The sequence below is a fragment of the Grampus griseus genome, assembly GCF_964374135.1.
Source record: "Grampus griseus genome assembly, chromosome: 11".
Taxonomy (NCBI): domain Eukaryota; kingdom Metazoa; phylum Chordata; class Mammalia; order Artiodactyla; family Delphinidae; genus Grampus; species Grampus griseus.
Genome location: NC_139005.1, coordinates 3,653,613 through 3,677,741, shown reverse-complemented (window position 1 = coordinate 3,677,741; position 24,129 = coordinate 3,653,613). Strand labels below are relative to the sequence as shown.

Sequence of the window (24,129 nt, the reverse complement as noted above, 5' to 3'; positions counted from 1 at the left end):
ACAAGGTGCGTCAGCCTCCTTTGGGACAGTTCCCGTCACCCCGCAGGGTGGATGCAGACACCAGATGCGCCCCTGGTGCACCTGAGTCCCCAGAGACAGGCTGGGTGGTGTCCCAGGGTCCACCCACTGTGGCTGGGAGTGCATGGCTCAGGACCCCAGGGAGATGGATTACCTAGGCAAACCTCGCGCCCGCAGCCTCGTCTCCAAAGCAAGGGGCTCGTAGGAGAGAGAGGCCCGGATGCCGCTTGGCCTCCTGTTTTGTTTTGTCTGGTGCTGGAAGGCATCCAGCCCTGGACAGACGCAGAGACATTGGTTCCATTTGAATAGAAAGGGATATTTTTAGCAGCACATTAAAATACACTTGAAGACACCCCCATGCTAAGGCTGGAGACGGTTCCAGTCCTCTGAGTACCCAACCTGTAGATTTCGGTTTCTCTCCTGCAGCAAGACGCTCTCACTGCCAGCTGCCTCCCCCTCCCCCACCCCCACCCCCGCCCTGCACAGTGTACCTGGCTTCTCCTCCTCTCTTTCCTCTTCACTATTATGCATTAAGTTCTTACCAATTAGATTTATCCCTCCAATGAATGATTGCCACTCGACTTAATTACTGCATGCTTGCCTGATTACTCAGGGGCCTCTTGAGAGTCACACACAATTCCTTGTTGTTGCTTCCTTCTTTGCTTACTGGCCACATTCATTAAACTGAACTTATCCTTCCTGCCTCCAGAAGTGTGTGCGTGTGCATTAAGGGGCAGGACAAAGCTGACTGAGGCTTGAGGGCAGTGAGGGGCAGTAGCATGGGTTCCCACTCACCAGGTGGAGGAAGCAAGACGCGGCTGGGAAAGGCCAGCCTGATGGGGGGGCGGAGCTCGCTCATCGCTCCCCTCTGCACAACGCCCCCGTTCCTTTCCAGCTGGAAGGCCAGTGCACCGCCCTGCACAACGACAAGCACGAAACCAAGGCTGAGAACACCAAGCTGAAACTCACCAACCAGGAGCTGGCCGGGGAGTTGGAGCGGACATCCTGGGAGCTGCAGGATGCCCAGCAGCAGCTGGAAAGCCTCCAGCAAGAGGCCCGAAAACTCCACCAGGAGAAGGAGATGTGAGTGTCACCCTTGTGCCCTCCAGATCCGTCCCCCGCTGTGAGCGTGTTAGCCCGCCCCCCAGACCCTTCTCCTTGCTCATAACATGGGGATGGGGCTCCTTGGTCCCTGGGACCTCTTCTAACCTTCTAGGATTCTGAGACTGTGAAGCAGACCAGTTCTGTGCCGAGCACTCCCTAGGATTGATGAGAAACGTACAGCCTCATTCTCAGACAATGTATTATGTGATTAGAAAGACGTTATCCAGCCAACAAATAGGGGGCAGTCTGGGGGAAAATCCTGAGGGAGTGGAACGACCAGACAGTGACTGTCATGGTTCGGAGACCTGGGAGAACAGGGTGGGCCAGGAAGACTTCCGAGGTCAGCATGTAGTTCGACAGGGCGTGTGACAGTGCCCTGGACGCTTCACCCCAGCTCTGCCCATTTTTTTCCTTCCTCCTTTTCCTTCCTTTTTCAGCCTTCCTCTGTGTGGGCCCTGTGTGGGCAGCCCCACATCTCTGGGGACTGGTTTGCTGATAAACTAGGTGTCCAGCCATTGGGTTCAGCTTGCTGGATGGAGGTGCCCCTGGGAACAGTCCCAGGCTGGGTCTGCACCTGACCCAGAGAAGTCAGTGAGGAATCGGTCTCAGGAGTGTTAGGCTTTGAGAACAAGGGCTCTCTGAGGCCCCGGAATCTCACTTGCTTATCTGTTCACCCACGTACCAGTGCATTCACTGCCGGGTTCACATCAGCAACATTTGTTGAAAGCTACTCAGTGCTTTCAACACTGTCTTGGGCACTCAGCGTACCTCACTTACGTCGAAAATCTGACATTATCTCATTTGACCTTCTCAGCACCCTGATGTGCCAGGTACCATTGTTATCAACTCTAATTTATGCATGAGGAAACTGAGGTTCAGAGGTGTTAAGTACCTGTCCTGAGACGCTAAGTGCTGGACACACGCTGCTGACTCCCCACAGTGACAAATGAGTCAGCCGGGAAACTGTGCCCAGGACTAGGACTGGCCACCCTTCACTCACTCGTTTGTTCGAGGACTCATGTAGTCATTCTGCAGAACCTGGGTGCCTGGTCCTGGGTGAGGTAAGGTATAAAGTCTGATTTCAAAAACAGGGCAGTCTTACCAATGCTTGACGTTTTACCTGTGTTGACTCTCTTTGTTCAAAAGCCCTGACTGTCTGACGGCTGGCCAATCGTCGGTGCCTCAACCTAAATCAAATTGTTCTGCTGGGGCTGCCCTGGTGGCGCAGTGGTTGGGAGTCCGCCTGCCGATGCAGGGGACGCGGGTTCGTGCCCCGGTCCGGGAAGATCCCACGTGCCGCGGAGCGGCAGGGCCCGTGAGCCATGGCCGCTGAGCCTGCGCGTCCGGAGCCTGTGCTCCGCAACGGGAGGGGCCACAACAGTGAGGGGCCCGCGTACCGCAAAAAAAAAAAAAAAAAAATTGTTCTGCTGTCTGCCTCACGTATGATGTCCTGTACTGTTTGGGAATGATCTAGAGTGAGAGGGAGGGGATGTGTTTGGATTTGGAGTTTTACCCTAGGAAGACATCTCCAGTTGCAAAAGATATGTCTTCCCAAGCAGCTGACTGAAATCAACCCCTCCATTCAAGGCTTGGATGCCCGGCGGAAGGACAGTATATTTCATTGTAAACAAGCAAAATCGGTCCCTCCCCGTTGAGATCAGGTCAACCAGTGCTTAACTTTATATACAGAATTAAGGAGTCAGGCTCTTAAAATTCAATCAAGTCCTGAAGGCGACAAACATCTGAAAGGCACAGGCATGAGAACCGCAAATGGAAATGAGCACCGGAGCCGGCGCAACGAATCACAGCGTGAGGATTAAAATCTTTCTGAAGTCTTATCTTAATTAAGCAAGCCAGACACACAATCTCTGGAGGCTGGGAATTGAAAAAGAGGGAAGGAGGGTTAGGAGGGAGAGATAAATGAGTCCAGAACCTTCGCGACTTTGTTTCAATAAGAAGCTTGCAGCAGCTGTGCAGCTGGGGAACCTGCTGGAGCCCGGGAGAGCGTGTCTCGTCCAGAGCGGCCCGGAGAGAAGGGCAGGGGGAGGCTTAGCTTGTCCTCCATAGAGCAGGATCCCAGACCAGCAGAGCCGACAGGACCTTTGTGCTGGAAGCCACCTCTTCATTTCACAAATGGAAAACAAGCTCAGAGAGGGGTAGTGAGCAACCCGCAGCCACCCAGCTAGTTAGTGTCAGAAAACAAGGTCAGAGCCTCGTCCTCCTGATACCCTGTGCTTCCCCCATGATGTCCAGCTGCTGGATGCTGCTGGGAGGGGGGAGAGTGGGCCTCTAGATCAACAGACCCCGTCATGTATCAGCTGGAGTTCTGAATGGACAAAATGAATTTTCCTGTTCTCTGAAGATGCCCAAGGAAGGAGAACTAGATTTTAAAATCAGATAAAGAAGGAGCAGTCGAGCAGGGGAGACAATATGACAAGATGAAGGCCGGCTGGAAGGCAGCACCTCTATTTTGTTATTAACTCGTATCTGGGGGAGAGGTGGTTTATGAAAAGGCACGAAATGTGGCAGAAAGAGGTTTGCCCCCCACCCCTGACTCCCAGCATCCCGTCACCCAGAGGACACCAGTTCTGGCTCCTTCCAGAGTGTTCTGTACATGTGCGCGTGCACACACACACACACGCGCGCACACACAGACCCCCCCCACACACAGACACACTCACACACACAGAGACACACACACAGACACACACACTCACACAGACACACTCACACAGAAACACACACTCAGACACACATGCACACACACAGAGACACACAGAGACACACACATGCACACACAGGCACAGACACACAGAGACACACACAGACACACACTCACACACACACACACACTCTTTACAAAGCGACAGCACACACAGTTCTACATTTGCCTGCATTTTCCACTGACGGATCCTTTGGAGAACGCTCCATATTTCTTTCTTTCTCATAAAAACACAGCCAACAGCCCTTCCCTCCAGCAGCCAGAAACCTCTCACCAGTTACCACCGCAAAATGGCAAGTTCTGTGCCTTTCGCTTCACCTGTTAGCCAGACATAAACTTGTAGAACATCTAGGTTAGAAGGACTTTCAAGGTCATTTTAGTCAAATATCCAAGTGTCTTTTTTTTTGCAGAAATGCTTTTCTATTTGTTAACACAAAAAATCTATCTGAATATACATATGTGTGCATGCTTAGACAGATGTGTGTCTACTAGACAAACAGACGTAGGTTTGCACCGATGCATACCACGTATGTGTGTGCAGTTGTGTGTGTGGGCACGCTGCCAAGGTCCCTGGTGCCTCGTAAGCAGGGCCAGAGGAGGCTTGGACTGAGGTCCTCTTGGTTGTAGAGGAGCTGGCCACTCGGTCAGACACTGTGAGGACCCATTAGGTTAGGTCTCCGGTGTGAGTGTCTGTCCTCAGCGGGGAAGGCCCTCTGCTTTCGGCTGCCCCAGGAAGAAGCAGGACCCGGGTTGGGGGTGGCGGAGCCCCAAAGCCCGACGCAGGTAACCTGAGCTCCCAGGGCGCCAGGCTGCGACCAGACAGCTGTGCTCACCTGGTGCCCTTCGGAGCAGAGTCCCAGACGGCGTTTAGGGACCCAGGTTGGATAATAGGGAAGACATTGTTTTCCCTCCAGTTGACATTAAATATAATTGGTAATAAAATGTTGGGGTTTGCAGCTCTGCAGGAGCCAGAGAAGTTCTGTTACTGAATAAGCATTGTCTGAGGTGAACTTGGTATTTGAGACAGTCTGTTACTGTCGCAAAGTGACTTTATAATTCTGCTATAAAGGGGGAAACCCCACAGATACCGCTCAAGGAATAAGGCGATTGCGAGCCCTGTGGCCCCAGCAAGCTCGTGGTGACGCGGATGGGCTTTGCCAGGGGACCGTCCTTACGCAGCTCAGCCTGCGCACAGTCAAGGCAGCCCTGACGGCCCGTGGCAGTGACGCATTTACTAGGCTGTGGCTTGGAAATACGGGACCCTTTGCAGTAAGTTTGGGGGAGATTTAAAATCCCTGAACTGTGGTGCAGAGCACAGAGGGAAGGATGGAAGCAGAACTGTGCAGTTAAGCAAGGTTTATTTTCCAACATCACCCCATTCTGCTTTTTTTTTTTTTTTTTTCCGGTACGCGGGCCTCTCACCGCTGTGGCCTCTCCCGTTGCGGGGCACAGGCTCCGGACGCGCAGGCTCAGCGGCCATGGCTCACGGGCCCAGCCGCTCCGCGGCACGTGGGATCTTCCCGGACCGGGGTACGAACCCGTGTCCCCTGCATCGGCAGGCGGACTCTCAACCACTGCGCCACCAGGGAAGCCCTGCTTTATTTTTTTCCTTTCTTCTCTGAGTGGTGCTTCCTCCTAAACGCCCCCTCCCCCTCCAGCTCTCTTCCTCCCTCCATCCCTGCCATCTGCCCTCCCCGCCCCTCCTTTAACCCTCTCTCTTTTTTCTCTTCTCACTGCTGTTTGTTGACTGCACCTCCAAGCCAGCCACTGTGTCGAGGGTACAGATGTAAACAAGGCACACACAGCCCCTGCCTCGCAGCCTGCGTTGCCCTCCAGCCGCCCTGTGTATGTCTCAGCTTCTCTCTCCCCTTCCTCAAAAGTCCTGTGATTGACACGCTCACACTGTGATGTAAATGACGGATTATGATTGATACATTAAATCTCTGCTTTGTAGCTAGAGATAAGAAATTTTAGTCAAAGAAATGAATGTGCAACAGTGGAAATTCCAGATCTCCGGGAACAGATTGGAGACTGTTGGGGGAAAGTGGGGAAGGAAAGATAGGTCTTCAATAGCTCCTGCATACAAACTAAACCAGCATGGGGGGAGGACGGGGGAAGGGAGAAACACCAGCTCTGCTCTTACCCTCCGAGGCTGGGCTGGAGAAGAGTATTGATTCTGATTCCCTGACCTCTGGTGGGGGCGGGGCAGGACCACCGGGAGCCTGAGAAAACAGTGCAGTCATCATCAAACTGTATCCTTGGGACAGGGAGTCGGGGGTCTAGATTAGGACCCTGGCTCAGTCCTGGGTTGCCAGGGAGAGTTATCAAACCTACTTGACTATCTGTGTCTATAAAACAGGGATCGGGCTTCCCTGGTGGCGCAGTGGTTGAGAGTCCGCCTACCGATGCAGGGGACACGGGTTCGTGCCCCGGTCCGGGAAGATCCCACATGCCGCGGAGTGGCTGGGCCCGTGAGCCATGGCCGCTGAGCCTGCGCGTCCGGAGCCTGTGCTCCGCAACGGGAGAGGCCGCGACAGTGAGAGGCCCACGTACCGCAAAAAAAAAACACCAAAAAACAGGGATCATTTCACCTTCCAAATAGGGTGTCTGAGACGACTTGGTGAGACCTGGCTATAAGGCCTGCACGAGGCCGTGCTCTCCAGAGGAAGGCCAGCCCGGGCACCACCTTCCGGGTCCAACTTCATCACTGCCTCGTGCCCTGGTAGCACCCCCTCCTCCCACATGTCACTCATCACTGCCATCTTGCATCCCCCGCAGGGAAGTGTACCGCGTCACGGAGAGTCTGCAGCGGGAGAAGTCAGGGCTCCTGAAACAGCTGGATTTCCTAAGGTGCGTCCGCATCCCAGAGCCTTGGGTGGGAAGGGGCACCCCCAGAGTCTCCCCTGCCTGCTGAGGGAGCACCCACATTTCCCTGGTCCCCAACATACTGTTGGACAACTGAGCACCACCTCTCCATTATGTTTGGTCCATTTACACAGGTGCCCAGCCCCCTCTCCAGTTTGTACCTCTGCAGGCAGGCGCTGCCTCCTCCTGCTTGCTTGGTACCTGGCACGGTACTTGCTCAGGTAGGAGGAGAACTGAATTTATGGAGCGTCTAGTCCATGCCAGAGGTAGTATCTCCTTCATCTTCAACAAAACCTGGGAAGTAGGGCAGCTGTTAATACAGGGGTTAGCCATCAAGGAAGCAGATATCAGAGCGATGGAGTAATTTACCGGAGTGACCCGGACGCTCGCGGCCAGAGCCGGAACTGAGTCCCCAGCTGGCTGGCGCTCTTTACTCTGCCGTGTTCTGTTCGTGTTTGTTGAATGAGTAAGTGAGTCACAAACAGAGCAGCAAGAATGGCGTTCGGAGAGTCCTCAGCCTGTTACACTACCTGTAGATTCAAAGCTCACCGGTTTGGTTTGGATTATCCCCCCCCCCCCAAAACAACCAAACGCAAACGGGTGTGGGGAAAATGGAATGTTCAGTTTTGCCTCTGAGCTTTCTAAGTTACTATACTTGCTGCCTGTCAAACGCCTCTTGGGGAATAGTGATGAAATTTGGGTCCTGATTTTTAAAGTGCAGGTGGGTTTGAATTGGGTACCTTTTGAAGGTTTTTAGGTTGTTTTTTTTTTTTAATTTGAAAGCAAGGTAAGATCACTGCATCTGGCATCTTTGATGCCACCAAATAGAAAAGTTCTTCAAACTGAATGCATTTCAGATTTGTTTCCCTCAAGATGTGATTCCAAAGGCCAGGGAGATGGAAGTGGTTCTTAGGGGCCAAGTTTTAATCCCTGTGAGAGAAGGTGTGGATTCTCAGGAAGGCTTTAGTGAAGGCAGAGAATAAGATGTACAAGAACGAGTTTGGTTGGGTTTTTTCCCTTTTTTCTATTGTACTTAGAAAAAAATACAGAGGCAGATTCAGTGTGAAGGCACAGGGGAGGGTGACGAGGCAGCACTCTGCCAGCACTTGGGGGTCTTTTTCATGGAGACCAGCGTCTGTGCAGAATCCCAGCCTGAACCTTGCTGTGCTGTTGCCTGGTCCCCGAGCCAGCCGGGGAGAGCCCGGATGTGGCGGGAGAGCCCACGGCAGACTCTTCCTCCACAGTGAGATCTCCGGGTAGAGACAGAGAGCCGGGGGAAATGGGCATCAGGGAGAGACAGAGAGAGCTGGGAGCAGGTGGGGTGGGAGGACAGCGGGAATTGTTGGTGGGGGGGATCGGGACCATGGCCGGGGTGTGACCCAGCGGCGAGGGGCTGCCGTCCTAAGGGAAATGGGGGCACATGGAAGCAGTTTCAGGGCGCTTGGTAGGAACGTGCACTTTGGAGCTGGATCTGGTTCCAGACTCAGCCCAGCCCCTCAGCACCTGTGCAACCTTGAGCAGTTTGTCAACAACCTGGACATGCCTGTGTCGCAGGCTTCCTGGGAGAATTGGGTGACTGGTGCGCGGCCGTCGCTACAGAGCCGTGCCACGAAGGACAGAGGACACATGTGCAGAGCAGAACATTCCCTTGCCTATCGGAGCCTCTGCATGGAGATGCTCCAGGAGACAAGAGACGAAGGCGCGGCTCCCCAACTTCCCAAAGAGTCGTTTCCATTTACACTCGGCCGCCTCCCTTTCCCAGCCTCGCATTCTCAACCCTCCACCAGGCTTTTTCTCCCCCTATTCCACCGAACGTGGAACCAATGACCTCCACGTTGCTTAAAATATGGGCCAGTTCTCAGGGCCCCATCCTGTCCCCAGCACATCACTCTTAGCCCAGCGTTTCTAGGGTTCCTTTTAAAACTTGAGTCAGGTCAGGACACTCCTCGGCCAAAGCCCGCCCCCCTCCATGGCTTCATATCCCATTGGGATAAATTCAGAGTTCTGACAGTGGCCCACAGGCAGGGGATGGCAGGTCCCCACCTCCCCCATCTTTCCTCTGACCTCACTCTGAGCATCCGCTCCCTCGTTTCCGTTCCGCTGGACGCACACCACGTGTCTCCCAACCCCAGTCCCTGCCCTTGCCGTTCCCTCTGCCTGTGACGCTCTCCCCCATCCCTGCTGGGCTCTCTCCTCCGCACCCTTTAAGCCTCTGCTCAGATGCCACCTCCTCAGTGAGGCCTTCCCTGACCACCCTCCATCTCTGGCCCTCTTTATGCCACTTCTCCCCCACTTTATTTTTCTCAATAGCAATGAAATACAAATGCCCTGGGGGCAGGAACTTTTTCTTCCATTCCTTGGTGTAGCCCTGACAGCTGGAGCAGTGCCCGGCACACAGTGTGGGCTCAGGGAGACACGTGTGGCATGCAGCCACACATGCACTCATGAATGAAAGGTTTGGCGGGGGGCACAGCAAGTTCAAGGCGGAGCTGGAACACCTGGTCAGCTCTGTGGAAAGCTCCCTTAGTGATCAGATGGACCAATGCAGGATCCTGAAGGGCCCTGGGTGTCACAAGGCCATTCTGTGTATCCCCTTGCCTCTGACCTGACTTATACACAATTACCCTTAGCCACAATCACTAAGGAAAGCGGTTCCGCGCCCTCCCCGGGCCTTCCATGCCCGGCCTTCCTCTGTACCCATCTGACCGTCAAACCAATGCTATTGGATCTGTTGACTGCAAGCCCCATGTTTGAATAGATTCCCCTTTTCCATCCACAGGGAAAGGAACAAGCATCTTCGGGATGAACGGGACATATGTTTTCAGGTAATTGGCCAGTGCCCCCTCCCCTGGGGGAAGACGAAGACTGGGGTCCAGTGGCAGCCAGACCTGCGCTGGGACTGGCCCAAGAAGATCCTGAGGCTTGGAATCTGGTCACTCCTTGTGTGGGCAGGACGGTGGCATAAGATTTTTTGAAAATAGTAAAAATTCAGGTTGACCTATAGGGTCATAGTGTGTTAATTCCCCGTGAAGTGACACACTTTCCTCTTGGCATCACGAGACCAGGATACTTGGGAGGGTCCCACATTTCTTGGATGTAGAAATGATCGTACCATCCATGAGACGGTGCAGTTGAAATGGCACCATGACTTTTAAACCAAAATGCTCAGTTTTTTTCTTCATTAACATGTTGATCGCTTGATGAAAATTTTTCATTTTTACACACTGTCGTAGAAAGAATTAAAAATGTATATTTCGGGCTTCCCTGGTGGCGCAGTGGTTGAGAGTCCACCTGCCGATGCAGGGGACCCGGGTTCGTGCCCCGGTCCGGGAAGATCCCACATGCCGCGGGGCGGCTGGGCCCACGAGCCATGGCCGCTGAGCCTGCGCGTCCGGAGCCTGTGCTCCGCAACGGGAGAGGCCACAACAGTGAGAGGCCCGCGTACCACAAAAAAAAAAAGTATATTTCACCTTTTACATAGTTGATTTTATGTACAATTTTTTTACCCTGTGGGGACCGATGCTTCTCTGACCCTGAGTGCCACAGTTGCATACTTTCCCAAATAGCACGAAAATCCTGTATTTATTTAAAGAATCTCACTTCCGGCTGCGTTAAACAGAATCTAGGATTTCTCATTCCCCTAACATCCTCCCCTTTAGACCGTAGCTGTGGAAGCCGTGAAGGGAAGAAAAAGGCGGGCAGGATGGATTGATGTGACATTCTGATTTTCAGGATTATCGCACGGTGAATTTCACATGTGTCCTCGGGCAAATCGTTAGCCTCCTTGGGCCATGACCCCCATTATCACATGAGGAAGGAGATTCTCTATCCTTTTTTCCATACTGTAGGGATTTTTGTGCATGTGAAAAACTCTTGGAAAGGAAGGTCTTGCGCTGGACTCTCAGCTGTTCAGTGCCCTAAATGTGGTCAGTACACGGCAGCTAGCTTGCCCCGGATTCGGTGCAACCTAGTTTAGAAGTGCAGATCCTTTAGGGACCTTGTACATCACAATGTCTTTTCTACCACTGGCTGTCAGCAACATGTCTCTGCCGCCCACCTATGTGTACTATCAGAGCAAGGCTTAAGCCTACACATGTTTGTTTGATGGTGGTAATGGTTATAATTGTTTAAGAAGTAACACCAAATTTATTTTAAAACTTCCTAACAAATGTCACCTTAATCCCTTGACCTGGCTTCCCTTCACCTGCCAAACTCATTCTGCTTTGAGAAGGGAATGGAATTAAGGGAGTAAGAACCCTTGTGGGGAATGGAAGAAAGAGGGATAAAATCATGTTCATGCCGAATCACAATTAAAGATTAATCTGGGATCACAGCCATACCTGCGGGGGCCCTGGGGCACTGCAGCCCCTCCTTCTTTCAGGAAGAATCCCTGGGAACCACGGGGCTGGCTGGTTAATGAGAGATTCTTCCTGTGATCTAACCCCCCCTTATCTGGAAGACATCTGTCAGGGGAGCCCTGGCGAGGCAGGTGTAAGCCCCCCACTCCACCCAGTCTCTCCATTGCAGATACGTGAGCAATTTACCTACAGCCAGCCTACTTCCACAAAAGATCTGAAGTACCCTGTCTTGGCTTCGTAGCTGTGGACAAGGCTCTGGGTTCATTGATCCTCCTATCTGGGGGTTTGGAAATAAAGAGGGATTGAAACCCCACTGCAGAAGGTGTGTGATTTAAAGATGCACAGCGTTTTTTCTGCCCATACATGTTTTTCCAGTGCATCCCACCTTTAGCTTGTCCTCTTGCAAATTAGCACTACTCCTGGGAGGGGTAACCTGGCAGACCCCAGGCTCGGAACTTTGATTAGCTTATTAGATGGGAGATGGAGGAATTATGGTGAGAGATGACAGCAGAAGGGAAGAGTGGGTGAAGGCTAGCTCGCAGGGAGCCCAGGCCATCGCTTGCTTCCTTTAGAGTTTTATTTGAAGCCTGTACTATGAGGTGGGGGAATTGAGCCCTTTTCTGCTCCAACGTTGGGACAAATCAGTAGGCGTGGATCTGAGGGCATTTTGTGTTTCTACAGAAAGACAAGGCAGCCAAGGCAAACACAGCTGCTTCCAAGGCAAGCCAGAAGCAGCGATCTGGCTCTGTGATCGGCAAATACGTGGATGGCGGAGGGGTGCTCAGAAGGTAAGGCGTCCCTGCTGTGCTCATTCATCACCTGTTCCTTGGTCTTGCCAGGTTGCGAGCAGGCTCTGAGCCCAAGCTGAGTGCAGATTGGCCCTGGCGGGAAGCCTGGGGTCAGCCACTATCGCTCCCCTTGAGTCTTGGAGGACGCGTGCCTTCCTGTTCTGACATCCAGGTGCAGGGCAAGCACTTAGGACAGGCCGTTCCTGCCAGGGGGCGCTGAAGAGGGGCTGCAGATCAGGGGAGGGACAGAGGGGTCAGAGAGAGGGAGGGAGTGGGTGCTGGGCGGGCTCTGCTGTCTGTTGAGCAGAACGGATGCTCTTGGTTTTCCAGGGACAGGACTGCGTGAGTCTGAAGGGTAATTAGAGTGTAGTATGGAATCTCCAATCGTTGAAGTCCTTTACAGATGAGAATGGGGCCTGTACTTGACGAGACTCCTTTCAATAATTCATATTTAATTAACTCAGGGATAACATGCTTGGTTGTTGTTGGACAGCACACGATTGCATTTAAGTCCCCAGAGGGGTGGCCTGTTGCTCCCCGAAGGAGGCACGCCAGCCTCCCTCCCCTACCCCTGCCCTGTCTTCTCTGGGGCACGTGCTTCTTCCCATGGATGTGGCCACAGAGAGGTGGAGACTGCCAGATCCCCACGTATCAAACCCGGGGCAAAGTGTGTAAAGCTGCTCATCCGGGAGACCCTGGGGACAGCAAGCATGAAATAGACATGCCAAGCGGAGGTGCCCTGGGGATGTCAATCCGCTGACGGCTCAAGACCTTGAACCTGACCATCGTGAACTCCTCTTCTAAATCGCTGAACCAGGAGACACAACATGGGAGCCAGATTCCTGCATCAACAGTTCACCTGTTGGTTCCTCGGAACGGCATATGTGCTTCCAACAAGCAGAGACTGATTGCCTACTCTGTAACTGACATTCTCTGAGTTCTGGGAAGTCTCCAAAGATTGATTAGACACGAGGCCTGCCCTTAATATCCATTACTGAGTGCCTGCCCTGTGCAAGACTCAGTGCCGTGTGCTGGGGATACGGAGTGAACAAAATAGACCCCGTCTCTGCTTTCATGGAGCTTATAATTGAGTGGAGGACACAGACAATAATTGATGAGTAATCGATAAATTGCAAACCCCGAATTCCCATGCAGACTTTGTCAGAGGTGACTGCTGTCTGCCGCTGGTGCATAGCATTTGGTGGCAAAACCAAAAAGGAGCTTAGTCATGCTAAGCTGAAGGTATTCTGGAATGTAATAGTGCTTGAGAATTTCCCAAGTAAGAAGCTTTTGCCAAGAAACGCTTCATTTAGGGTCATTTCAGTGTCCATGTCTTTTCTAGTTGCAAGGCCTTTGAGAAGCCATGCTCTGCATCTGTGCACGTGCATACGCGCTCACAACACGTGTTCACACATGTGCACTCGTGTGTGTGAGCAGAGTGAAAGCAGATGGGAGCACCAATTGTGTGCCGACGTGGCTAGGCACTTAGTAGGCTCGTCAGAATATAGAAGAAATTTGTTAGAAGGATGGCAGTCAGTTTCCGTAAAAAGCTGATGTTATACATAAGTGTAAGAGTCCTTGAATTGCTGCAGACCCTTTATTTTATATCAGGGGATCCGAGCTAAGTCAGCACTTCTGTGAGCAAGCGCTATACCTTAACTTATCTTAGAAGTGTCCGGAGTTCAGAACAGTGATACACACATGTTTTTCTCTTTTTTTCTGTGTTTGGTCCTTAGGGGCCAGAAATGCTAGGAGCGGGGTGGGGCGGGAGTTGGGGCAAAGTGAAGGGGCTTTCCCTGTGCTGCATGTTCTGTGTCCGTCGCCCACTTCCGCCTCACCACCGCATCCTGCTCGATTTTCTAGTTCTCGAGTGTGTGTGTGTGTGTGTGTGTGTGTGTGTGTGTGTGTGTGTGTGTTTCGATTCTGGACTCAAGTTCCTCCCCATAAAACAGTCCTCAGCTTGACTTGTTCATTAAGGCCTGAGAGGGGGCTGCACCAGGAGGGCCCGTGGGGCCTCTGCTCACAAACCTTGGGGACGCAGCCCGTGCCCTGGACCCACGTCTGGTGCCCGAGTGCTGCACACCCCCCCGCTGCTTCTCCTTGTTCTGTTGCTCAGGTGTTTCTGGAAGCAAACGTGCACGCAGGCCTCTGAGGCCACTCACTCCTGATCCTAAGGAGAAAGGAAGGAGAAGTGGGTGGGGGGCTTCCTTCCCACCCTGAGCTGGTGGTGGACGCTTGCCGTGCCGGGGTCCCTCCCAGAGCAGTGGTCCCCCTCGCCTGCATCCCCGAGGGCTGCTTCCCTAACAGGTCTGGCTTATGCACTGGCTTACTGGGGAGGTGGGCAGGGCGGAAGAGTGAGGAAACAGGCCTGGAGAGTTGGTGTCTTACCTGGGGACACACAGCTGGTAAGGGCTGGCATGGGACCAGGGCAGAGGCCACCGCCCTTTAACCCAGGAGGCTTTGTTTCCACATCTGTTGTGCTTCTTTCTTCACCCTTTGCTTCTCCTTTGTGGCCTCCCACAGTCTGGAACAGCACAGTGAGTGTGTCATGACTGCTCTGGCCCTGCTTAGCCAAGCGCTCCACGAGGACGGGGCTGGTGCACCTGTTGCTGACTGTCGTTAGCTTAATACCTGGGAGCCGGCATCACCTTCACCTTCATCATCACCTTCATCACCTTCACCTTCATCATCACCTTCGCCTTCATCTCACCCTCATCATAAGGACATTGAATGAATGAGCTGAACAATGCTGGGTCTGGTTTTCCCTTTCTTGGTTCCTCTCTGCCCCCAAAAGTGTGCTCCTCAGCTCTCTGTCACAGACCCCCAGCTTCCATTCTGATACATTTTACAATATTCTCCCCACTCTTCATTCTTCTCCAAAACAGCCAGTCAGAGGAGGAGGAAGATGTGTTTGGCATCCTGCGGAGGAGAAGCTCCCTGGGCCTGAGTGGGCACCCCCTTACAGAAGAGGGGCCGGGGACCGGGGGTCTGCTCTCCCGGCCGCTCCGCAGAATCATCTCCATTGAAGAGGACCCGCTGCCCCAGCTGCTGGGGGGCGGCTCTGAGCAGCCACTGGGCCAATGCCCGGAAGAAAAGGAGGCCTCCGACCAGGGGGCGGAGGGACAAATCGGGCCGTCCCAACCTCTGGAACTCATGCCTGCGTCTCCCCGAGGGCAGCCCGTCGGAAAAGAGACCCCGTCTGAGGTAAGGGTGCATCCCTCACTGGCTTGCAGGTCACCCTGTGCCTTGTCCCTCGAGTGTGAGCCCAAGAGCCCCAAGGCCGCTCAGGAAGCCAGACTCAGCAGGCCTGGTGACGCGGCAAGTTTGTGTCCCTCGGGTACCGCCCTTCTCTGCTCTGCCGAGTGTCATGGTGGAGACTCGGGCGTCTGGGGACACTCTCCTAACAACTTCTGCTGTTGGCCCCTATGTGTTCTTTTCTGATTCAGATTCTGCATTTATAGAGTCGGACCGAGCCTCTGCTGGGCAATTAGCGTCAGCTGTCACACGCCTTAAAACTGGTACCTCTTCCGGTCCGTTCTGTAACCGCCCCATGCAGGCCAGTCCCTGCGGGGGAAGTCTGCGCACCATCGCTTTTCTCTCGGTTCCTAATCAGCTCGGCCCTCCCGGCAGTGTGACGCTGCACTCCCACCCTCCATCCCCGCGCCCCCCACCAGCTCTCCCCGCTGTGTTCCCCGGGAGAAGGGGGCCGCGCGGACCGTCCTCCTCTGGATCACAGGTGATACTCCTTACCTTGTTTGTGACCCAGGCCTTGGAACTGGCCCCTCAGCCCTCCCCCTGCCCGCCGCCGGACCCTGTAGAACAGTTCCCTCACCCTGTGGTGGCCTTCAGAGCTGAGCGGTCCGAGTGAGGCGTTGGCGTGCGTGCCAGTGAGCCGTCTCCAGCCCCTGCACGGGGACTTCTTGGCCTCGGTTATCATTCTTGGGCCTGGATTAAGATTCATGCCTACAAACCACTCCTCTGAAGGGCCCTTGGTGGGTGGGGCAGCCCCCCTACACCCCCTTCTACATCCCCAAAGTGGACAGACTACACTTGCTGGCAGTGGGCACAAATGGGGCTTTAAATACCCCACGATAGCCCCCCAAATGTGAAAGAAGTGTTAAGAGGGCCACGGGAGATGGGGTGAAGGAAGAGGCTGAGCGTCCGTGTCTGCCGTGGCACCCGATCCTTGCGGTTGTTGGATGACGGGCATCAGAGATCTGTTCTCCCCTTAGGCGGGTGGGGAAGTAGAGCCCAGAGCGAGGAGGCCCACCCAGCCCGCAGTGAGGGGAGCCCAGCCTTCGCACCCACCGGTCTGCAGCCCCACCGGCTGCACCGGGATGCGGTGCTGTTTAGCTGGGACAGAAACTGCAGCAGAGAGGAAGTGTGTCTGCTGGAAGCCAGTCACACAGCAGCCTCCACAGAGGGCCCCTTGCAAGGCCACTGAGCCATCGATTGGTACCAGCTTTCGGGAAAGTAGTTTGATAATAGGAATCAAGAACTTTAAAAGTCCGCCTCCTTTGAACCAGCCCTCCTACCTCTAGCAACCTTTCCTAAGGAAATAACCAAAACCAGACAAAAATTTAATCCAAGAATGTAAGTGCATAAGAGCAAATAACTGAAAAAACAACAGTAGGGACATAAATTAGACTATATTAATATAATAGAATGTTATAATGCTATTAAAAATCACATTTTTGGAAAACTTCAGTGACTCAGAAATATTTATATATAATTCAGTAACATAGGAACAAATAGAAAATTATACATAAATTTATATTATATATAATAATATAAATAAAGTATACATAGTATCTCAAATTTCTCTCAAAAAAACATATATTGATTCATCTATATAAAAAAAAACCTGGAAGAAATGTATCCATATAGGAATAGTGACCATTTCAGGGTTGGGGGGTAAATTATGAATAGTCATTCATTTCCTCTCTGCTAAGTTTCCTAATTTTAGAAATTAGTGTGTATTACTTTCATTTTTTAAAGCTTTAAAAAAATAAAAACAGTGGTGGGAAGGAGAATGAGAACAGATCCCCTGACTTGCCAGTGGAGGGAGCCTTTCTCTAGCCCCTCCCCACAATGTTGTTGTCTCACTGTCGTTCGCGGGCAGGTGGATTGTCCCCCAGGTTAAGGGCAAGAACTGGAACAGCTTCGCTGCTCCTGTGAGGTGGGTCCTTCCCCAAACCGAACCATCACCGGGTTGATCATATCCTGTCTGCGGAATAAGTGTCCTGCCGCAGGCGGGGGCCAGGGTGAGGGGAGCACAGAGAAGGTCCGCCACTGCGTCTGCAGCCAAGACCATCTCCTCCCACCGTCCCCGGGCCTGGGGTGGGCCAGTGGCTGCACTGAGCTTTGGTCCCAAACAAAGGACAAACGGAGCACAACCCTGGCAGAGAGTGGTGCTTGTGCATGCAGGAATAAAGAAACTGGGGCCGGGCAGCGTTTCTGAGTGTGGGTTTCTCTCTCTCTCTTTTTTTTTTTTTTTAAGTTGGGTTTAAGTTTCTGTAATTGACCTTGAATTCCCTCCTAAGTACAGCATGGAATTGATTTCTCCCCAAAAGGCTGTTAATGGCTTTTCTCTGAAATTCAAGTACTGCTAATATCTGCTGCTACTCCGCTATAGTATTTGCTCGGTGAGAGGAGCTAATTCCCCCCAAATCCACTTCCAAATAGATTCTACAAAGCCTCCTCATCTGGCCTGGCAGTGCTGGGGGAGCACGCGGCTCTCTGGACTTAATGACCATTCGGAGGAAGGGCCCTGTGCCGGTCCTCACTCTGCCTCTCACTCACCCAGCATCCTGGAGCAAGTCCACTTCCCGCTGGGCCGTACACGCCAGAGTAACAGGCAGGCCAGTTCCCAGTCTGTCCCGCTGCCGGGTGGAGAAGGACCACCATGACTGTGTTCTGGAACGTTCTTCCCGTAGCCTGGCATCTTGGGATTTCCCAAGCTACTGAGTGGAGACTGTCCTGCCTTATTTCCAGGGCAGACAGGGACCCTAGATGGAAGGTGAGCTGGGACAGAAGGGCAGCATGCAGGGAGACGAGCGTGTCCTCCATCCAGTCCAGGCTTTCAGTGACGGGGCAGAAACGAGAGGCCCGACCCCAGCCTGGGATGCCTCTGCCCCCGAGTTATAGATAAGCCTTCTGTATCTTCTATATCTCCCCTTCCCCTTCAAACACTCCACCTTGTCCTCCCCACCCAGCCCCTGCAGAGAATCTCTGCTTCCTCCTTAAGCCCCAGCCCAGAGCCCCCCCGCACCCCGAGCCCCTTGATTCCTGGTCCGTGCTCTGGGCACTCGGAACATCGTGCCGTGACTATGTGTACACGTGGCTGCCTTCCCTGCACCACATGCCCGGCCCAGCGCAGGGCCTGCGGCGCAGCACGTGGGCAGCAGTGGTGGTGGAATGAAAGTCTCTCCTCCCGCTGCTGAAGCTGGAAGGAGCCTTGGTGCGCTGAGCCCAGAGCTTCCTGCCTCCGAGGCCCGAGCAGCCTCCCCGGTGCTGGTGCGGGTCCCTCCCTGGACACCGCAGGGACAGGTCAGGGGCAGGGGTGGCCGGCGGCCGTCCCAGCATTTGACCCTGCTGTCTGTCTTCCACAGGAGGAAGGCTCTGTGTCCACCCCAGACCGGCTCTTCAAGGTCGTGTTTGTGGGCAATTCCTCCGTGGGGAAGACGTCCTTCCTGAGCCGGTTCTGCGACGGCAAGTTCTCCCGGGGTTCAGCAGCCACCATGGGTGAGTTCTCGGCCCTGGGCTGGACCCCAGCCCACCTCTGGGAAGGGGCGGCTGTGAGAAGGGTGCCCAGGGAGGGACTTGGAGCCCTGTAGGAGGGGCTGAGGGCTGGGCTGGTAGGCGAGGCCCCCCTCTGCCTGGTGCTCCACGGCTATGGGACCACGAACGGTTCCTATGCCCAAGATGAGGGGCTCTGAAGTTGGCAGAGACGGACTTCCAGCCCTTTGTCCCCTCTCTGAGCCTGTCTGTCTTCAATCATCCCTTCCCCACTTTCTGTGTGTGTGTGTGTGTGTGTGTGTGTGTGTGTGTGTGTGTGTGCGCGCGCGTGCATGCACACTTGTATAGACGGGCAGGACGGAGGACAGTGCTCTGGGGGCTTCTTTTACCCATCAAATTTCCTCGTCTTGCATCCCGGGCCTGCTGGGTAACAGCTGGAGTCCACTGTAGACGCTCATTAAGCTCAGCTACTAATAGCTGATCAGGGCTTCATGCGCCTCCATTATTATCTCGGTAATTCTGTATTTAGACAGGAGCCTTTGCCGCTTCACCCAGAGGTGCTCCTTGCATTGGAGTGTGTGGGAAGACGCAAGGGCACATTGACCTTTTAGTTTCTCCCCAGGTGAATCACTCGAGCAAAACAAAATGAATCCTTTGGGTGCCTCCTATGTGCCATTTAACCACGCTAAGTCAGCTGTATTAAAAATACACTGAGAGTCCGCCTGCCGATGCAGGGGACACGGGTTCGTGCCCCGGTCCGGGAAGATCCCACATGCTGCAGAGCGGCTGGGCCCGTGAGCCATGGCCGCTGAGGCTGCGCGTCCGGAGCCTGTGCTCCGCCACGGGAGAGGCCACAACAGTGAGAGGCCCGCGTACCGCAAAAAAAAAAAACCAAACAAAAATACATTGATATGATCTGAATGTTTATCGTGGGTTTTGATATTTATCATTTCCATCTGTCTTCCCAACAACCCTGAAAGGCAAGCACTGCTATCAGCCCAATGGACAGACCAAGACGCTGAGGCCCAGAGACGGGTCCTCATTCCCACCAGCTGGCCGTGCTGATACTGGTCCCCCCGCAACCCCACGTGCACCTCTGCTGTCCCAGCCCACTGCCTCCCTAACAATATTGCGCTGTGCGTGCTCAGAGCCCAGCTTCTGCCACAGGAGGCGGGCAGAGGCTAGCACAGGCAGGGGAGGCCGCTAAGGTCCCATGGGGCATCGGAGGTCCCGGGCCTTCATCTCAGCGCTGCCACTGGCCAGCTGTGTGACCTCGGGAGGAGGTGTTTCCTTTTCGGCTTCAGTCTTTCCTCACCTGAAAAAAATGAGAGATTTGAACCGGGCCAGCCAAGACTGCTTCCAAGCCCAGGGCTCTGTCCAGACCACCTCTGACCCCTGGAGGTCTCACAAGCTGGCCCTCCAAGACAATCCGAGACAAACTTTCCTGCCCCAGAGCCTGCCTGGGGAGAGTCTGGTCTCTTGCTCCAGGATAACCTGAACGGGCCGTTCCTTCCAACTTTCTTCCTGCAGATGGGTCTCTTCCCACGACTGTAGGCGCCCTGTTCTTACTGCTGAGCTGTAAGTTTCCAAACTGCAGTTTCCAAATCCGGAGCCCCCTCCTGCCCCACCCCGCGCCCCATTCCACCCAGAGACTGGGTGCATCCCACGGTGAAGAATCGGGACTCTGATGGGAAGACGGCTCAGAAGAGCCTGGCCTCGTGCGGCTGGAAGGGATGGCTAGGAGTGACCCCCGTGTGCCGAGTGTGGTGACACAGGAAACAGCGGCTGCAGAGCTGGACTGGCCCTCCCTGGAGCGTTCCATGGGGAGGCCCCAGAACCTGAGGTCACAGCTCGGGCATAGGCTGTGGGGGCAGGGGAGGGATGCTGTACCCCCGGGGGCGGCCCTCTGGCAGTGCACCTGGTGCCTCTCCTGTTGGTAAAATCAGGGAATCGGGGTCTGCTTACACCTCCAACTGATGCCCCCGAGATGGAAAGCTCTGAAAAAGAGAAAATCAGACTAATTCGCACTCCCCAGGAGGCCAATTATGGAAACACCTACAATTTAAGAAGGGGAAAAATATCAAAGTCTCCAAATCTGGGACGCCCTTCATCGAGCTGTGCAAAACGAGCCAGAGTAGCAGCTGGAATTAGCCTCCCCGGCACACGTGTCAGGGCGCTGATGTCACACCAGCCGCCTGGAAGATGCTCCCTTTAAAGACACAGATGAGCCACCGAGTCCTGGGCTCCCGGGGCTCAAGCAGGCCAACCCCTGTCGAGCACAGCAGCCCTGGACCCTCAGCACAGCGCCAACAGGGGCGCAGTGGTGCCTTAACGCTCTCCTCTGTCACCGAAGGGACTTCGCGATCGCCCGGCCCCTCAGGAGCACGTGACCCGTCCTCGACCTCCAGCTTGTGCGTGAAGTGGCTTCCATGATGCAGCAGTCTGTCTTGGGGCGCCCCTGCCTTCCCCACCTTAGCACCAGCGGACCCCTTGTAAAGCAGGTGGGTGGGCCCTGCGGGTGTCCTGGAGACGTCAAATGTTCTTGCAGAACATTGGAGCTCATTTTGTTAATGAGAAGACTGACTGTTAGAGGCTAAGGCTCTAGGACCCAGGACTCTGAGTCCAGAGCTCTTCCCGAGGCCCCGCCTTGGTTCATGGCCCTGCTTTAAACCAGGGCCCATGGCCCAAGGTGTTTCTTCTGCCCTTTCCTGGGCACCAGTCCATTGCCATCCCTCTCCTCGACTCCGCAGAGAAATCCCGAGAGCTTCCCCTCCGGGACAGCTCACTGGCACTCCCCGCTCCCAAGCCCTCTTGCTTGGAATGACCGGTCCTGTCCAGAAAGGACACCCTTCCTGGGGTCCATCACCCACAGCTCTGACCCACACACAGCACACTCCACGGCGACGGGGCCCCCGAGGTCCAGTCCTCATTCAGGAACCACTGAGGTTGCAAGTCGGGGGTCACCTCCACGTGTTTGCCAAACGCTACAGCTGGACGTAAAACCATGGACACCCGACTCCCCTCCAGCACCTGCGTCACACCTCAGTTTACAGATGGGGAAAGCGAAGCCTCCCAGATGGGGGGCAGTCACGTCGTCCAGGTCATACAGCTGGTCAGAGGCAGGACTGAGGCAGGAACATGAGGTCTGGGCTCCCGGACCGTTGGAACGGGTGCGGGGGGGGCGGGTCTCAGAAATGCCTCTGGTCCCTCGTCACTCTGTGCAGCCTGCTGGACGCTGACTCCCCGTGTCCTCCCAAACCCCACGCATCCCTTGGGCTTGTTGGTCTACTTCCTGGCCTGCAGGTCTGAGGCTGCAGGGAGGGGTACCTCGTGGACCAGCGGACACTCGCCAAGCTCCCCGTCCACCAGCAGAGCGATTACCAGTGAGGTCGAGGGACCCAGCCGTCCCTCCACCACCTGCCTTTCCATCAGAGAGAGGGCTCATCCTCGGGGGCTTCAGATCAGGCCCCGAAGGTGTGATGACTGAGGCTGGCTTTCCCCTGGGTTGTTATCAGGCTGTGGGCAGCCCCCCGGCCTCCCAGAGCACAGGTGGGGGAAGCCCTACCGCTTTAGCTAAGAAAACACCCTTGGGTTTGGTTTCCATCTGTTCTGACGGGAGCATTTAGCCTTGGACTTTCTAGGTGAAACGGAGCTGCCAGGGACCCCGTGCCCAGGGTACTGCTATGAAAAGAGGAATGAGCCTCAGAACTGGGTTTGCAGCTCACTGAGGCTGCTGGCCCGCTTGGGCGAGGCTGGGCTCCTGCTTCTTTATCCTTCTATGGTTGAGGAGGAGAAGGGGGGTGCACGTGTGTGCACGTGTGAGGATGGGTATGTGTGTGCGTGCGTGTGTGTGCAGTTAGCAACCCGCACACGGATGTCCCAGGGGAGCGCGGTGAAGAGGGAGAGGTGGCACATGGAAACCGGGGATGCCAAGCATTCTACCAATGGGACACGTCCCTCTTTTCCTCACCCAGACACGCGCATCCTCTCTCCGACTCTCTTCTGTGAGCCCAGGGCCTCTGCAGTCCTGCTAACATTCTAGGAGCGGATGACCCTCCCATCTCTCCTCCCCTGCCCGGCCCCTCACACACTCGTCTTTGCCTGGAGACCGTGGCAGGGATGCCCTTTTCCATCAACTGCCTCTTGGTTGTCTGTCTGTCAGTCTGTCTGTCTCTGTCTGGCCAGGCTGCTATTGCTGTCCCTACCTGAGCCCTCCAGAGTAAGGATCCCAGAGGCTGGGCCTTTTAGAGGTTGGGAGGGGATGCCCTCTGGTTCCAAGATCTGATGCCTTAAGGGGGAAAAACGTTTTAAACCTGGTTGAGCATCTGTGAACATTCTCACAGGGTGTAGGAGGGAGGAATGTTTGTTATCAAAGCACCTGCATTTAGGTCCTCTGTCTGAGGGCTGCTGTGGGACCTGCCTGCCTGCATCCTCTCTCCGGGACCCATGACTCCAGGTAGGGTCACAGCCTCAGAGGGAGGATTGCAAGTGGCTTGATGGCTGGGATTAGGAGCTCTGATTCCATCTCTAAGGGGGCTTTGCCTCTGATTCCCGCCCCCACCGCTTTCCTTCTCTTCTGTCCCTCCCTCCACCTGCCAAGCCCTCCCCTCCCGCCCCTGGTTCCCCACCTACCTTTGCATCACCACAGTGGGAGTCTGGAAGTGCGATCCATCCCCCAGGGATACTCGGATTGTACTATGGGAACTTTGAAAAGCATTTTAGGGAGAAAGAAGAAAAGGGAGGGAGTGAGGGATGAATCTGAGGACAGTCTTTCTGTCGCTTCATCTTCCCAAGGAGGGAGTAAATGATAATTCTTTGCGTTGGTAGATTGCTTTTCCATATGTGATCTCATTCGATCCCTAAAGAGGGTCTGGATTACACTGCAGGGAGCAGCCTGCGGTTCAGAGAGGTTCCGTGACTGGGTCAAGGTCCCACAGCCGGTCAGTGGCAGAGACAGGACCAGAAGCCAGGTCCCAGGCCTCCTGGTCCAATGCTCTGTCCCGCGCACACCACCTGTCAGGAGCTGCAGGGCGAGGGCCGCGCCCTCGGGCTGATGGGATTCCAGGCTGGGGCGTGGGTTCCGGACTTGTACGTGATGCTGGGCTCGCCCCACAGGCATCGATTACCGCATGAAGACCGTGCGTGTGGACGACTCGCGGGTGGCCCTGCAGCTGTGGGACACGGCGGGGCAGGAGAGGTGAGGATCCCCACCCCCACCCCGGGAAACCCCACCTCTCCTCTCCCCGCGGGGGCGGGCTGTGGCGGCAGAGGAGGTCGCACACCTGACCCGGCCCTTTGCGCAGGTATCGCTGCATCACCCAGCAGTTCTTCCGCAAGGCCGACGGCGTCGTGGTCATGTACGATCTCACAGCCAGGCAGTCCTTCCTGGCCGTGCGGCCGTGGCTGAGCAGTGTGGAGGTGAGCTGGGGGCCTACGGGCGGCCCCTCTTCCTGGGCCTGCTGCCCTCTCTGGACACCTGACTCACACCCCACCTTCTCCGGGAAAAAACCGGTTCAGGCGTCCATGCGTCAGTCCA

The 24,129-nt window shown here is 54.8% G+C and overlaps 1 protein-coding gene across 1 annotated transcript in view; it reads left to right on the top strand.

Annotated features, from left to right (window-relative positions):
- The window catches only part of CRACR2A (calcium release activated channel regulator 2A), a gene marked incomplete at both ends in the record, with an annotated part of 69,824 nt that overhangs the window by 33,433 nt on the left and 12,262 nt on the right, over positions 1–24,129 (top strand). The window contains 8 exons of the mRNA XM_082666307.1: positions 914–1,101; positions 6,623–6,694; positions 9,489–9,534; positions 11,749–11,855; positions 14,741–15,059; positions 18,467–18,599; positions 23,709–23,790; positions 23,897–24,011. Of these exons, the coding sequence (XP_082522433.1) occupies positions 914–1,101; positions 6,623–6,694; positions 9,489–9,534; positions 11,749–11,855; positions 14,741–15,059; positions 18,467–18,599; positions 23,709–23,790; positions 23,897–24,011 (1,062 nt within the window). The remainder of the gene's footprint in view (positions 1–913; positions 1,102–6,622; positions 6,695–9,488; positions 9,535–11,748; positions 11,856–14,740; positions 15,060–18,466; positions 18,600–23,708; positions 23,791–23,896; positions 24,012–24,129) is intronic.